The sequence below is a fragment of the Barbatula barbatula genome (genome assembly GCF_947034865.1).
Source record: "Barbatula barbatula genome assembly, chromosome: 13".
Classification (NCBI taxonomy): Eukaryota; Metazoa; Chordata; class Actinopteri; order Cypriniformes; family Nemacheilidae; genus Barbatula; species Barbatula barbatula.
The window spans coordinates 20,979,962-20,995,643 of NC_136776.1; the positions used below are offsets into that span (position 1 = coordinate 20,979,962).

Here is a 15,682-nt window from a genome sequence, read left to right on the forward strand (position 1 = left end):
TTTGATATGCCAGCAAACATTGTGCGGTGTTATATGCTAAAAATCATACTCAGAGAAGATTTCTTGTTACCGGCCTTCTTTATGTCTATCACACATTTTCTTCGACTGGAGAACTGTTCACATATATGTGTCCGTTCAACCAAAACACAATCATCAAACATACCAGAGATACATGCTTAGTCTAAACATCTACAAAAGACCTAGCAACTAGCCACGACACCCTAGCAACCGCAGCAATACACTTTAATTCACTGACAAATGCTGCCAAAGCTGTGCAACTGCTAACCTACATGACAATGTTTTAGTATACTATAGTATTTACTATGGTAAACTATAGTACAAATGCCAGACAATAGATAGTAAACATAAAAGTATAATATAGTATTTACCGCAGTTTACCCTGGTTTATTTACTGTGGTAAGAATACGGTAGTATACTGTAATATACAAAAGTGATTATACTAGTAAGTAGTACTGTATACTACAATAAATATATGAAAATGCCTAATTTAAATCAATTCTGCAGCTTTTCCCACAGTTTATCAATTTTCAGTACACACACAATACTAAAGTATACAGCAGCATTTACAGTTTAGCAATTTACTATAGTAGCCTATACAGAATACTAAAGTACATATACTTGACTATACTAGAGTATTCTATAATTTACAGTACACTACTGTAAAAGTACAGTATTTTTTATATATAACTATTTCAATTGAATTGAATTTGAATACACTATGGTAAAACCATGTTTCTGGGCTTTGATAATACCACGGCACATTAAGAACATGCAATAGGGTAAAGCCTAGGCCTACCGTGAACACCGCAGTAAATGAATACTACAGTAGTACCACGGTATACAGTCACATCATATTCGCACCATCTGATACAGACACTTCCACCACACAAGACCTTTGGTTACGCTTATCTTAATTCAATGTCGTTTTATCAACAGATTCAATACCTCTTGCTCATCAATACTAGACATTTACAACAACAACAACAAAACTTGGTAGCCCATATTTGGAGAATAGTCTAAAAAGTGCATTAAATTCATTCACGGCGTGTTCCTTTAAGTGATATACGAGCTCTTGCTCATAAAGAAACGTCTATAAACGTGCATCGCAGTCAAACGCTGCTATAATGAATCACATTTACACCGCAACACAAAACACTTTGACAACTCGTGGCGTTTATCATGGCCACAGTGCGTGCGCGTAATTGCCTGGATTTATCTCTGTCGGCTATAAACGGAAATACTGCGCGATACTCTCGACTGCGTGAAAGAGCGAGTATGTTTAGTCTGCCTCGACACAAAGAGCCAGATGACAAAATACGACCTTGACTGAGGCTTGTCAAACATTCACTATTCACTTTCAGAGGAAACGACAAGGATCTGATGGTTTTAACGTTTGGATGGATGAGGTCTCAAAAACGGACCAAAGTATAATGCAAAGAAGCACACGTGGTTTATCATCATAAGCAATATTTCTGCCTAATTTACTATAGTATAGACATAAATTGTTTATTATGATAAACGTGGTAATGCGGAGGCCAGAAAATGATGTTTATTAGTCTAACATCACGCTGCTTGGTCACCAAGAGACGTAAAGATGGACGCGTTTATAAAGAGTGCGCAAACGCAGGAGCGCGTTTATTGGTGGATTTACACATTCGAATAAATTTCATCCATGATAATTGATTAATTCTTTTTAAAACCTTGCAAAAATCTCATGGTTTTATTGTATTTTTTAGCCATCATGATTTAAATCATAACAAACCAACATTAGTTTGATTGATATTTATGGAACATGATTTTTTTAAGCTCTTCAATTCGCTCTTGCATTCGTGTGCAATACCATTTGGAGCAAACAAAAAAGCGAATTTTCACCATTAAGCGTGAACGGAGACTCCAGAAAAGGCCGGGTGAAGGTTATCCGTAGGTCATTTCCTTCCATGGAGGAAATGACCCGAACGGGCATGAACGAAGTTGAAGAACATAAGAGTTTCAACGCCCAAGGCATGACACGCATGGGATGAAATAAGAAATGAGTCATTAGGACTCACGTCTCTATGAAAACATCTGCATGACAGAGTAATACGTTATAATACGTACTTCAGTATAATTTATGATTATTTAAATGTATATTTTAATATGAGGTACATTTCGTAATTGTTAAGATGAGAATAAATCACTAGTAGGCTATCGTTTTCTGATGAAAAAAAGCAACGAGAAAACATTTCATTTTGAAAAGATTATTCCGCATTTATTCTTCATTTATTTTTAAAGAGAAAAAATATATAATTCAATAAATATGTCAACATCAACAGAAACAGACACAAATGGACCTTAAGACACAGAAAGCATAAAAAATGACATTCTAGCACCTACACATTTCCTCAACATTTACACACACAACAGTTGTTTAATACTGCCTATGTCCAAAATTTTGTGAAACGGTCAAGAATTTCTCTCCGACCCAAAAAAACACATGAATGTAAAAATAAAACAGCTTTTCGTTTGCTTTGCGAAAGTTGGAAATAAAAAGTGCAACAACTACAAACATGCAGCCTCTGCATCTGAAAATCGAGAATTCCTCGTCTTGAGAATCCAGCTGCTCATTTTTTTACGATAAAAAGGTGGAACGGACGTTCTCCCACAGCTCTGCAAGACAATGTTTTGATTCGTAACATACTTAACACTTTTTTCAAATCCTCTCTGCTTGTGTTTTGGAGCAGAGATTGAACAGCATAGTTGAGTCGAGAGAGGACGGAAAACACGATTTTGTACTTTCCAACAAGTAACAAGAACATCGGTCACCAAACAACATTGGTTCCCATTTACTTCCACTCCATGAACACAAAACCACTGAAACATCTCTGAATATATTCTTTTGTGTTGCACAGACGAAAGAGTGATATATTGCACAGACGAAAGAGTGATATATAAGTTTTGAACCACATTAGGTTAAATAAATGATGAAGAAAAGTTGTTTTTGGGTGAACAGTCGCTTTAAACTGTTTGCGCAGCATCAAACGAATTTCAAATCTGATCAAATCCCAAAGGTCACGTTTCTCGGTCTTACAGAACTGTGGAAGAAACATCCACCAAAACCATCTACTACACTCATCAGTCATGCAGTCTAGACCATCAGGTCGTCCGTCTTAAAAGCATCCGTCTTCCAGTTCTTTGGTGTCTTTACTTTCTGAATCCTAACCAACAGTGCTTATGAGGAGTTATGCAGCAAACAGGTTCAAATATATCGGCGACGTATCCATGGAGACAGTTTGACTTGACCTTAGCATACGGAAACGAAAACCACGCACACAAACTTGTGCACTCATATTCAGAAGGAATGAAATAGAAACGTAAGAAGGAAGCGATCCGTAACCACAGTGTTCATTTCATATCCTCAAAATCCAATTTAGTACTCTTGGAAGCAACCTTCTTCACTCTCCGTTCTGCTTTTCAAGTCCGTACGGTGATCGAAACCAAAACACGGGTGCATTTTAAAGACGGTTTTAAAAATAGCACTGCCCTGAAGTTCAGCGGAACTCTGGATTCAATGGTTATGCAATTTAACTTCCTCCAGTCCTTCCTGCAGGCAAAGTCCGGTGAGCTTCCAGGAGGAACCCTCCGGAGAGGAAGCTGTTTCGCTTCCAGGAGCCGGAAGGGAGGGATCCCATTGGCCGAGAGGGTGGTGACATCCTCCCGCTGAGTGGATAGAAGGGGTGGGTGGGGCCGTGATTCTACGTCTGCAAGGAAGCGGATCTCCGTAAGTTGAGCTCCGTTTCTCTCCACTTCTGCTTTGTTGTTTGAGGCAAAATGCTTTTCACAGTCCACCCTCACCATTTCCCACAGTGCATCTGTCCCCCCCAGCGATCTAGTTTTACATGACCGTGCAGCTCTTCGCTTTGTCCTTGCGCAGGTCTGTCGCCACGGCGGCCACAGGCATGTGCGAGATGCGTTTGGTGGAGCGCGTCGATTTGTTGCGCTTGATGTTTTTGTTGTTCTTGTTGACGCACGCCAACGTCGCCACGTGGAAAATGTCCCGCACGCTGTTTTCCGACTGCACCGCGGAGCATTCGATGTAAGGTGCGGATATTTGCTTGGCCATGGCTGAACCCTGAAAGAGAAAAGATTTGATCGTGTTTCAATCGAATACGTCGCAATTAACAGTCGGACGACGATTTTCAGTCTAAGGGCTAAGATTATCAATACTATAATAATGGGGTTTGCTCATGTCGCAAAGACGCTTGACTTATGAGCTTCGAATAAATTCCATCTTGTAATCCAAACCATCTTAATAGTGCTGAAATACTTTTGATGAAACGTAATTAACGTTAAAGTAATTTGATGACCGTTAGATAATAAGAAAATGAACAATAAATCAATTTAAAGATTAAAAGTGACTCGAGTTTATTTCCATCCGACGAAATTGTAAATTCGGCTTATCCAGATCCACCCACCTGATCGTACGACACCGGCGTCTGTCTGTGATTGGACAGTTCGACTAACGTTGTGAGATCCGTCCTGCGGTCCGACTTGCATCCGACGAGCAGCATTTTTGTGTTGGGACAAAATTCCTGGATCTCCCCTTTCCACTGTTAGACAAAGACACAAAGACATGCTTTGGTTTACACAAGAACAAGCCTTTGCTGTTTACATTCTAAACATATCTCGCATCTCATCTTTTCATTTCATGTGCACAACAGCAATTTTGTTCCTAGACGTGATAATGTACGAATACACCCTGCAATGCGTGTTTTGTGTGTTCTTCCCTCACAACAACACAGGTGATCTGCATTCCTTCCCAAACAAAGCCGTTTCTGTGTTGTGTGACATTAAATCACTGGATGTAATCTTCGCTTTGCACAGATTAACGTGTGCAACATCCGGACGGGCACAACACAGTCGTACAATTGTTCGCACAGGAACACCGAAGGCCTGCGTTCCCATGATCCTTTGTGCTCACCTCTGGGTCCTAGGGGCCCTGGTACTCACTAGCTGAGATTTTCTGAAACCTCGTTTCAGATTCCCCGACCCAGATCTTACTCATAACGTCTGAAGATAAACCACGGGGCTGAATTTCAACTCGCATGCTTTAGTTATGCATAAGAATAGTGACAGGGCCCACCCTTACCCTGTGAATAAGGGCCAGATACCTGACCCCGAAGTGAAAACCTAGAAGATATTCAACTCTTCCGGACAAAAGACGACTTCGCTGGGATACAACAAGGAATGGAGAGATCACAAAGAGACTGAATAAGAATCTTCTCTGAATCACAGTTAAGGCATTTAAAAGGCCAATAAGTCTGTCGGGAAGAAGCAAGGTCACTCGTTCCATCCCGCAGCCAAGGAACTCCCATGATTCAATGCACCACACCCATATTCTGTGCTAACTGAGGCGTGTGTAAAGTAATATGCCGTATAATGGTTTTATTGTCAGTGAAGGTTATATGTACGTTGTAGAAACATTGACTAAATCCATTAATCTAGAAATTAGAGTCTAAATTCGGATTTGGTTGATAAAATATTGATGTGTCATTCAAATGTTCACCTTCTTTAAAACGCTGTCCAGAGTCTCCGGTCGGCTGATGTCGAAGCATATGATGACGGCATCCGAGTCAGGATACGAAAGAGGTCTGACGTTGTCATAATAAGGGGAGCCTGTGAAACAGAAGAGAGTTTGCGATTTACATGACCGTATATTACTTAACCTCATTTGACTTCTTTTCACAAGACAGCTCGGAAAGTCATTTGAAAGCTTTCATGAATTGTTAAACGACTGAGCTCTTCTGCAGACACACCATGAAACTTTTACATAATCATATTTTTAGAGACTCATTTTACAGTTTACAAACCCGTTTTCAATATAACCCCTGTGACATGTGGGACCAGTTTTCAAAGTTTACAAAAATGTAATTTCATTGTTTTAAGCCGGAGGAATTTATCCAAAATTGAAATGTTTTTTGTTTAGTTTTGATTCAACAGATGTAAATGACAAATATATACCTTTGTTACTTGAAATTATGAGAACGTAAACAGTATTGTACATTAACTGTACTGAGTCTACACAATGAGTTACAACAGATGTCAAAAACAAGCATTTCTATTGAAAACAAATATATAACTCGTAAATAAAGAAAATGCAAGTGTTGCTTGTCTGTGTTAGGTGGTGGTTGCCAATGCGTTGCTGTTAGGTTCCTAGGGTGTTGGTTAATAGGCCAAAGCAGAACACCATAAAATGAGACTTTCCCGACACTGTAGACATTAATATTCCTCCTGAAGTTCACTTATAATTCCACTCATTCCTCTTGAAATTCTAATTATTCCAATTTCCTAACCTAACCCTGAACACGAGGGCTCATAATCGTGTTATTTGCCATACCAAACTGTGTTAATCATCAGGCCCTCCCTTCTTAACCTCTGGAGAATGTCCAAGTCTTTTGTGAAGATGTAACAACTTTGAATTTACACAGACACGGGGTGAATTGTTCCACCCGCTGGAACGCACAATCCACACAGGACGAGCAAGTTTATAACGTACCAGATTCCACGACAGGGTTGGTGTTTAAAGGGGAGAGAGAGAGAGTTTTGTTTGACAATGACGTATCACAGTGCCAGATGTGGAAGTGGAAAAATGTTGAGTTGCAAAGTCCAGACATGTAGAGTTCATATTGCTGACAGAGATACAGTACAGACCGAAATCCAGAAGGATAACAATGTTAAACGTTGGAACGTTCAACTGAAACTTTTGTAATTTCAAGTATTACTAGATGTCAATAACTTCCCATACGTACAGTACTTAAAAGATAAATGTATGAGCTTTCATTTCCCACTCAACTTTCAACCATTCCTAAAGGATCAAACCAACAACTAAACAAATTCTGAAACGATCTTCTCCCCCTCGTGCTATTCTAACCCCCAACAAGGCCTTTGTCTTACCATAGTAAAGGTACAAAAACATGGTCAACATGGTAAACACTCCTAATGCAACCCCCACTAAGCCACCTGCACACAAACACACAAACCCCAAACCCTGCTGTGTGTGGACAGAATTTAGGTAATAGCAAACAGAATTGACACCAACACACAAACGTGTGGGACACCGTAGCTAACAAAACACACAGCAAATTCCTTTAGTTTATACAGTGTGCGTGGGGGTTGGAAAACTGACACAACAGCTGATGGATTCACTCGGTGTTAAAATTCCTTCTCCAAACATGTGGCCGTGTAAAACTCATGCACACATGCAGCACATACACACGAGAAAGAATTTTGCTCATTGGTGTTGTCGAAAACACAACTGTAATACAAACATCTAAGGAACCAAGTATCCTTGATTCGTGTCAAACTCCATGTCACAAGTTCCTCCCGAATCTAATTTCCTCTCCAACTAACAAGGTGAGATACATTTCTGAGAACATTACAGTTCAAGGGCCATTTTCCACAGCAGTCCACCAGCACAATAGCTTCTTTGTGGAGTATGGGAGCGAACCTTTCCACACAGGAATGCACGGCATGCCGGCCCGAATCGTAGAGGCCAGAAATTTGATCCGGGCAAGAATACTTCACTAGCACAGAGAAGAGCCTCTCCCGGCAGGAGACCTTTCAACGGATCCCGGGAAGGTTTTGTTTTCAGGGGTCAACTGATAATGGGGTCTCTCATGCTGATAATAGCCTAGGGTTGGATTAGGACGTTTAGATAACAAAGTCTTAGGTCACGACTTTAAAGAGAACTACAATAGATTTGCGACACTTAAATACAAAATGTTTCAAATGAACTGAAAATATTAAAATGTCATTATTTACGTAAACATATTATAGAATGGAACAGAGATTAATTTAATGTAAATATGAAACATTTTGTAATTAAGTGTCGCAAATCTATTGTCTATTGTATTGTATTTTCAAACATCTAAGATTATATAATATTAGCGTACCTATCCTAACCAATAAATAGTCTATGTATACAATAGACTCTCGTCTATGTGTGTCAGACTTATATTTTATAATGGAAATTACTGCTGGAATTTGTAACTTTTAGTTTTAGTTAAATTAGTTACGAACGAACTTGACTCAAAAAGTTGTTGAGTAAGTGCAAAAAAGTCAGCAAATTGGGGTAATGTTATGTCAATTTAACAAAATTCGACTTAAACTCACGTACAAATGGGTACTTAGTGACCTGCAATTTGGGGTTTTAAACAGAGATGGCGACAGAGAGGTAAAGATTTCGAACTGCAGCTTAAAATGCTTCCTACGCTCAACCACAATCTGATCTAACAGCCTGATAAACTGTTTCACCGGCAAACTAATGACATTCCACAAGGTCACCGCGCGACAGCCGATTCAAAGATCTCATCCCGCCTGACGGCCACATCTGACAGAATATCCGTCACCGGAGGACAAACATAAGACGCTTAAGTGACAATGGAGTAAATTTTCCACCACTGTTGCTTTGATTATCCCAAACTATATGCTAATAGTACAACTCACAAATCACAAAGGAACCGAATTCTGCCCAGGGGCGATGTGGGTGTATTGATTGATCGCATTTGACTGGTGGATAGGGAACCTTTGAGCCAGGCATGTCGAGACCCCGGCTTCTCATCTGCAGGGGGTTTCTGGTCAATAAGTGTCTGGAAGGAGGAGTGCTGGGGGAAGGGGTTCGATTCCACGGAGAACCGGCTATTAGGGGAAATACACACACACATGCTCACGGCCATCAGAAAGATCAGAGAGCAAGTCGTCTCTCGTCTCCAGAAGGTGTGCTATCAGGAGGCACTCTCTTGTGTTTCATGTAACATACGATACATGCACATACACACACACACTTGGGTTTCAGATAGGAAGGCTTTAGTAACCCCTAGAGTCGATATACAGTACAAAACCTTAATGAAATATTCATTAGCTTGGAGATCAACGGACAAGACAGGCATTGAAATTACGTTCAAATATGACAACTTACGCCAGTGGTTTTTTATTGTGGAAGTGTAAATAGTTATAACGTAGGATTATGGCCGATGGTTATGATTCTGAAGTTACGCAAGATTTGAGTTCAAATAAGCATTGAAAACTTGCATAAACAACGCAAATAGAAAAGTTAACGGTATTTGTATTGTTTTCAACAAAAAAATCTTATTTCAGAATTGACATGGTGTGGATTGTTTATACGCTACGCCATCAATGGGTCCCACGGTGGATCGGTGACTGATATTGACAGCTGAATGGCGAACATGCTCATCCGTCAACAGCCGATTGGTGGACAACGACAGGAACAGCCTTTGATTGGCTGACAGGGTTCGGCAGCTGTTACATACAAAGTTGCACAAACAAAACAGCCAACAAACTATCCATCTGCGAGCGAACGCCACCCTCCACATCATCTGCTATTCAAAAAAGGGCTTTAAGATTCTTCTCTGCCATTTCCGCAAAACACACACGAATGTTGAAACACCGCCAATTGTGTGTGTGTCTCTCACTTTTCTCATTGTCCTTAATGTGCCCAGGTGTGTTGTTAAATCCTGCTTTTAGACATTTGAGAGAAAACACCACACACACTAGAGAGTCTGGCTCTGAAAGACTAACTTGCACAATAACAAAGAACAGTCTGGATGCCCGCGGTCTGACAGAGTAGACTAACTACATGTCCAAACACCGGTACCAGACGGGCCGCCCTGCCCGCAAGACGCCCACTGCAGACAGATGTTATCAGAACACAAATCCTTAACCTGTATCGCAAACCGAACCATTATTTCATCTATCGCAAACCGAACCATTATTTCATCATCTCGAAAAGATTTTGAAGATTACTCTAGATTTTGCTCACATGGTGAGGTTAGGGGAACAAGGAAGTCATGCCGATTAAGCTATTTAAGAAGTCCATTGAGGTCACGGGGACTTCAGCAAGCCATATGCTGGTCACCATCTATGCTTGTTTTCCCAGCGGAGTAAATTTAGCACATATATAAAATATTAATTATCGAAAAAGTAACGTCCCATTGTGTCTAAAAATCGTAAAACAAAACTTAGATTGTAAGGTGAAAGACTGTCAAATACTAAGCAAAATATTAGATTCAATTCGATGGCAAAATGAGAGTATGGGAATTTACAGCGCTTTAATGTTTTAATTTTATTTTATTGTTTTTTTTTACAAATTCTTCTGTAAAAATCGTTAAAAAGACATTACATATAGAGTGAAAAAGTGTGAAGTATACATTACATTTGATTTATTGTAAACTATAAATATTGTAAACTTACGGTTCTTTAACAGTAAAAATCTTTGTAATATTTAACAAAAGTACACCTGTATTTTTACAGTAAAATACCATTAAAATGATGTTTTGACAGTCAAAAATATAAGATACTGTAAAAAATCTGTAAAAAAAGGTGAAAAGACACACGGAATTATGGGACTTTACGTATTATTTACAAAGAGTAGTGTTTTAGTAAACATAATATTACTGTAAAAGTCACACTTTCAGTGTAAAACATACCTTTTCATGTCTTTTGCTTTTATTTGTTAGTGTTTTTTACAGTGTGGACCGAATCAAAAGACGACTACGAAGGTCCCTGAACAGGCTGCTTCTTGCTGGTTAGTACTGGTCTGCAACTGGTCTAAACTCATGCCCCAAAGCTGGACAACTTACAAGCTCTCCCAGCTGACGAATCCCAACAACTGCCGGGGAGCAACTTGAAGCGCAATTCAGGACCACACACAGCACCAAACTACCATTCCAGGTACAGATCCGAACGATAACAGCTAAGCTCCAAAGAGGGCACAATCTTCGTCTGGATGCTTTACCAGGCCTGTGATTACCTACAGACAGCAGGTCTGATCTCTTATATGATCCGAGCTTTGGAAACACACCAGTACCCTACATTCAACAAGCACAAACAAACAGCCCACTCTCATTTGCCTCTGTGTGGTCACGGCTGTTTGGTTTTGTTAAATGCGTGAATTACGGCAGAAAAACTCCAGAGGTAAGCGCTTCGATTGTTTATCTAAAGGACCATTTACCACGAACGTTTCCCAGGATGCCGTCCCGACATTCCTTAAAGGTGAGTTATGCATGGATCATGTTCCACGGACGGGTGGAGTGTAAAAGCAGGGTGTGTGTGTATGTGATTGAACAATTGGCAGGCTGCTGAACTGCCTCAACTACTAAAATCGTCCAAGCGCTCAGAATGAGAAAGAAAAGCTATTAAACAACCACAGATTCCCCCTCAGGCAGTAGCGTAAGATTTGGCAACTATTATCATGCAAAACAAGCTGATGCACCTGAATGATGAAACATGTTGTGGTATTATAAAGTAAAACAACAAGTCTAAATAGGTTTAACATTAATAGATTAAATTTAGATACTGGTGAAACCAACCCGGATCCATAATGGCACAATACTATGATCATTTTAAACCCGTATGACCTTCTTTCTTCTGCAGAACACAAAGGAAGATATTTTGAAGAACGCTGGTAACCAAACAACACTGAGCTTTATTGACCTTCAGACATTATATTTTCAAAATATTTTGTTATAATATATATTTATATATATATATATATAAATAGCTATAAGAATCACATACAGGTTTCAAACAACATGCGGGTTTAACAATATGACAGAATTTTATTCTGGGGTACCCTTTAAGGTCCCTCTTCATAGCTATACGAGCATTACGCATGGCACATTCCTGTATATTTCACGTTAAAATACTGTCGTGTCTGTGCTGCATAGCGATTAGTTTCATTCAGCCTTGAAAAATCCCAATATATACCTTATAGGTGCATACACAATGCGTTTCTATTGTGTAACGCAACACAAAACTGGTAAACGCATTAACGTTAGAGTATAACATCCACACTTGAGACTCACCTGAGGTATCCCACAAGCTGAGCTCTATTCTCTGTTTGTCGATCTCAAAACTTGCCGTGTAATTCTCAAACACGGTAGGCACATAATTCTGCAATACAAACACGAACAAAATGACGAACGTGGCCAAACGGGTACATATTAAAAAGGCACGAAAGCACATGTGGGATGAAAGGAACTCACGTGATGGATAACTAAACATGCATATATATATATGAACCATATTCCCAAAAGCGCGCGTCCGGCGGATTTGCGCATCTTACCTCTGGGAAACAGTCCTTGGCAAAAACGTGGAGCAGAGCGGTCTTCCCACACTGACTGTCCCCCACGACCACGATTTTGCATTTGACGCTCTGACTCGGATCCATTCCGGGCTGTAGGGACAGTTTCTGGATAGATCTGCGCTCCTTCATTGAACGTATTTACGCGCAAGTCCGCGAAAGGCGCACGGTGGAGAAGGCGCACGGAACGCGCACGTTTCTAGTGGAATAGTTGTGAGTTCACTCCGGTCGTGTCCTGAGCGCTCCCTCGCCTCTGTCCTGCAATGTTATACATCAACCGCGTGAATCCCAACCTCTCACTTTTTGGTTGTGTGCTGTGCTTTTATATGCGTCCGTGGACCAATGGCTGTCCTCGAAGACATCTAGGGATCCGCCCCTTTCCATCAGCACCGAGAGAGACAGAGAGCCCTCTTTAGGCCTCTATTAAAAGTGACTCCCTCAAGAGGCTGATGCACACATAATAGCTATGATGGCCAAAAATGTCTTCATTTACATACATTCATTTTGAACAAATTCGTTAAAACAATGGGACTTTCTGACAACATTCCCCACTGACTTAAGTAAATGTGTGTTCGATAAACTGCATTTCATTTGTGCAAATACTCAAAAGCTATACTGTAGTAGAAATGTGGCAACCTAGTTCGGATTTTACCATCATATATCTAGTATATGAGGCTCTCCAAATGGTTGATCTGTTCAGATATCATCTGGAGTAGAGAAATGAGACGTCATTGCGGTAAATGATGAATAAAAAACCGATCGGAGGAGCTTGTGTGTGTTCGCATGAGTAATACACACTGTCAGAGTAGAAAAATCTGATCATGTTGGCTGGAGAGCCATTAGCAGGTGTGAATGCACTGATGTAGAAACTGGCCTTATGGACGAAATCGAGCAAGCATGTATTTGTCTGTCACACACTTGTAACACATTTAATCCATCAACAACAGTCATCTGTGAATAATGTATGTGTGTGTCAGAGAGAGCGAGAGAGAGAGAGAGAGAGAGAGAGCGAGAGAGAGAGCGAGAGAGAGAGCGAGAGCGTTTACATCATGTTAAAAGTGCATTTTTATAATCTTTATATAGTTTATTTTATAACCACTTTACTGTCTGATGGATTGCATCGTTTGCCGTTTTAATTATATTGTATATTTGGTTTATTGGTTTATATAAAATGGACAATATTGTTAATACACACATTTGCAAATGAAGTGCTTTGTTGAAAATGGAAAAAAGTGGTTTTACAAAATTTAATGCAACATGCATGAAAACAGTGTTTTGTATTTTTTAAATGCAGTAATAAATATATACAATTACTTAATTTTGAAACAATTGGGTGTAAACTAACTGGAAAACATGTCCTTTTACTTTACAAAAATGTTATTAACCATATTTTTTTGGGACCCAAGCTGCCATAAAAGTACCTTTTTATGATAGATAAGATTAGACAGACAGACGGACGGAGATAAAAAATACCTTTTTCTCCATATAATGTTTTAGTCTCCAATGGTAAGAGCGTTTACACCATCTCCTGTATGCATCTACAGCGCCGTCATATAGCTGTAATATCTCACATCTCTCTGTCAGGTGAACAGATGTCGGCCGACCTGCCTGTACACACCCCGTCTGAAAGATCACAACATGCGTCATCAGAAACAAATAAAAACGTGATTTTGGGATTCAAATGACACGCACATTAAAGCCGTATGAAATCATATACGATGATTGGCACAAGTTATAAAACAAACATGAGCTGATATTTGAACTCTGGTTAAAGTTGCAATCTGTATTTTGGTGAAAATAAATACATTTGCGTCTGCTCATAATAATGATTTTAACATTGCGCTGTAAGGTCAGATTCTGAGTAAAACATCGTTTTGATGTTATTTGACTTAAATCCACATTAACAAAAGTACATAAAGTAACCTGTCGTTTTATATTTCAAACAGAAGTGACGATAAAGAGGCAACATCTTCCGATTACATTGAAAGGTATAACTCATTGTCCAATCAAGCGACAGCATTGAACTTCAGTCATTATTTCTGTTGTTTTGACTCCTTAGGTTTTTTTTTTTGCAGTACACAACTTAACCAGCCCATCTCATGTTGTACAATGCGTTTATCGACTCGTCTTCAGTGATAATGGCCAATTATCCTGCGATACGGCGCCGTGCAACCTGGCCCTTTTCTCCTCAGATTGCTTTCTGCTTCATGGATCTCTCTGTCAATAACAACCCAGGCCGAAGGCACGTTGACATTTTCCTCCGGCTAAACAGAAATCACCCTTCTATTTTAACTGAGTGGAGGTGATTGAGGTCGCAAATTGAAAACCTACTTTGTGGAAATTGACGACAAACAGATCAAGGTTTCATTTAGACAAAATAAAGAAAGTTCATATAATAACAATGACCTCTCAAGCATGCGTCACAGACCTCGCACACACCTGTAACACTCTCGTGTATTAGCTGAAGGGCCGGCTTGACCCGTAAGGTGTCGGCCTCTAGTGGGGATGACAGCTTATATTTCGCTTCTTTATTTTGTATATTTGGTTCACCCTCCAAATGACGATTCATTGGGATTGCAATGACATGATACTATGCGTTTAGTTGCATTGTTGGGAAACGTGCAGAAATGTTTATGACTGCGGAGAGAGTTAGTTAACCCAAAGGCTTTCAAGTTGCAAATTATTCCACCTGTCAATCACACGGTAAGAACAAAAGGCCGAAAAGGGCCCTAAGAGAAATCTGCCATAAGAGGCAGTCCTTAAAATGAAGCCAACTTGTGTCAGGACACAAAAGGTTTAAGTAAACAACCATAGAGCGGCATGAAGTGATTCACGTGAAAATAAAAATGGTTATTGATTTGCTGTCAAGCCAATCCTGTATATGACTCTTGCTTCTGTGGAACACTAACGAAAGTATTTTGAGAACCGTCTCCGTTTTGTGTCCATGCAATGGAAGTCAATGGGGTCTTGGGCAATAAAATATTGTGACGACAAAACGCAAATCTCATTATCAGTCATTCAGATCTCGGTCCGGTACGTCCTAAACTGCGCTGTGGGAGCGCTGAACCTTGAGGTACTCCGGAACAGGACACAAATGATGCCAAGGAGGACGTCTGTGGTAAATGTCATAAAACAGCAGACTTCCAGACAACTTCAACAGCTGCGAGGCAGATTCGCGATACCACACACACAGATACATTTATTTGCAATTGTAACGTTTGCCTTTCTATCGCAATCTCCGTTTGAAACAAAATGACAGGTTTATGTACTGTACTTCTCATTACATGCATGGGTTGAACTCAAATGACGGCAAACGAAAAATCGAATCAAGATATGTTATACAAAACATGACGGCGACCCCTGCATGATATTTTTAAGATATTTATGTTTTTATGTTTGCACTGAACCAAATTACAAAACCAACAAAACAATTTGCATTTGTATTTTGTTTTACTTTTTACCCAAAACAATAACTATAGTTTACTTACATTATGTTTTTCCAAACTTTGATTTATATTCTTCTCT

The 15,682-nt window shown here is 39.7% G+C and overlaps 1 protein-coding gene across 1 annotated transcript; it reads right to left on the minus strand.

Moving 5' to 3' along the window:
• Nucleotides 1–2,251: 2,251 nt before the first annotated feature.
• Nucleotides 2,252–12,455, minus strand: rnd3a (Rho family GTPase 3a). The gene is made up of 5 exons (XM_079471002.1): nucleotides 12,140–12,455; nucleotides 11,880–11,967; nucleotides 5,564–5,673; nucleotides 4,473–4,607; nucleotides 2,252–4,129 (listed from the first exon to the last, which is right to left on the minus strand). Exons 1-5 carry the CDS (start codon nucleotides 12,287–12,289, stop codon nucleotides 3,893–3,895), a joined length of 720 nt encoding a protein of 239 aa, XP_079327128.1. The 5' UTR covers nucleotides 12,290–12,455; the 3' UTR covers nucleotides 2,252–3,892.
• Nucleotides 12,456–15,682: the final 3,227 nt, after the last annotated feature.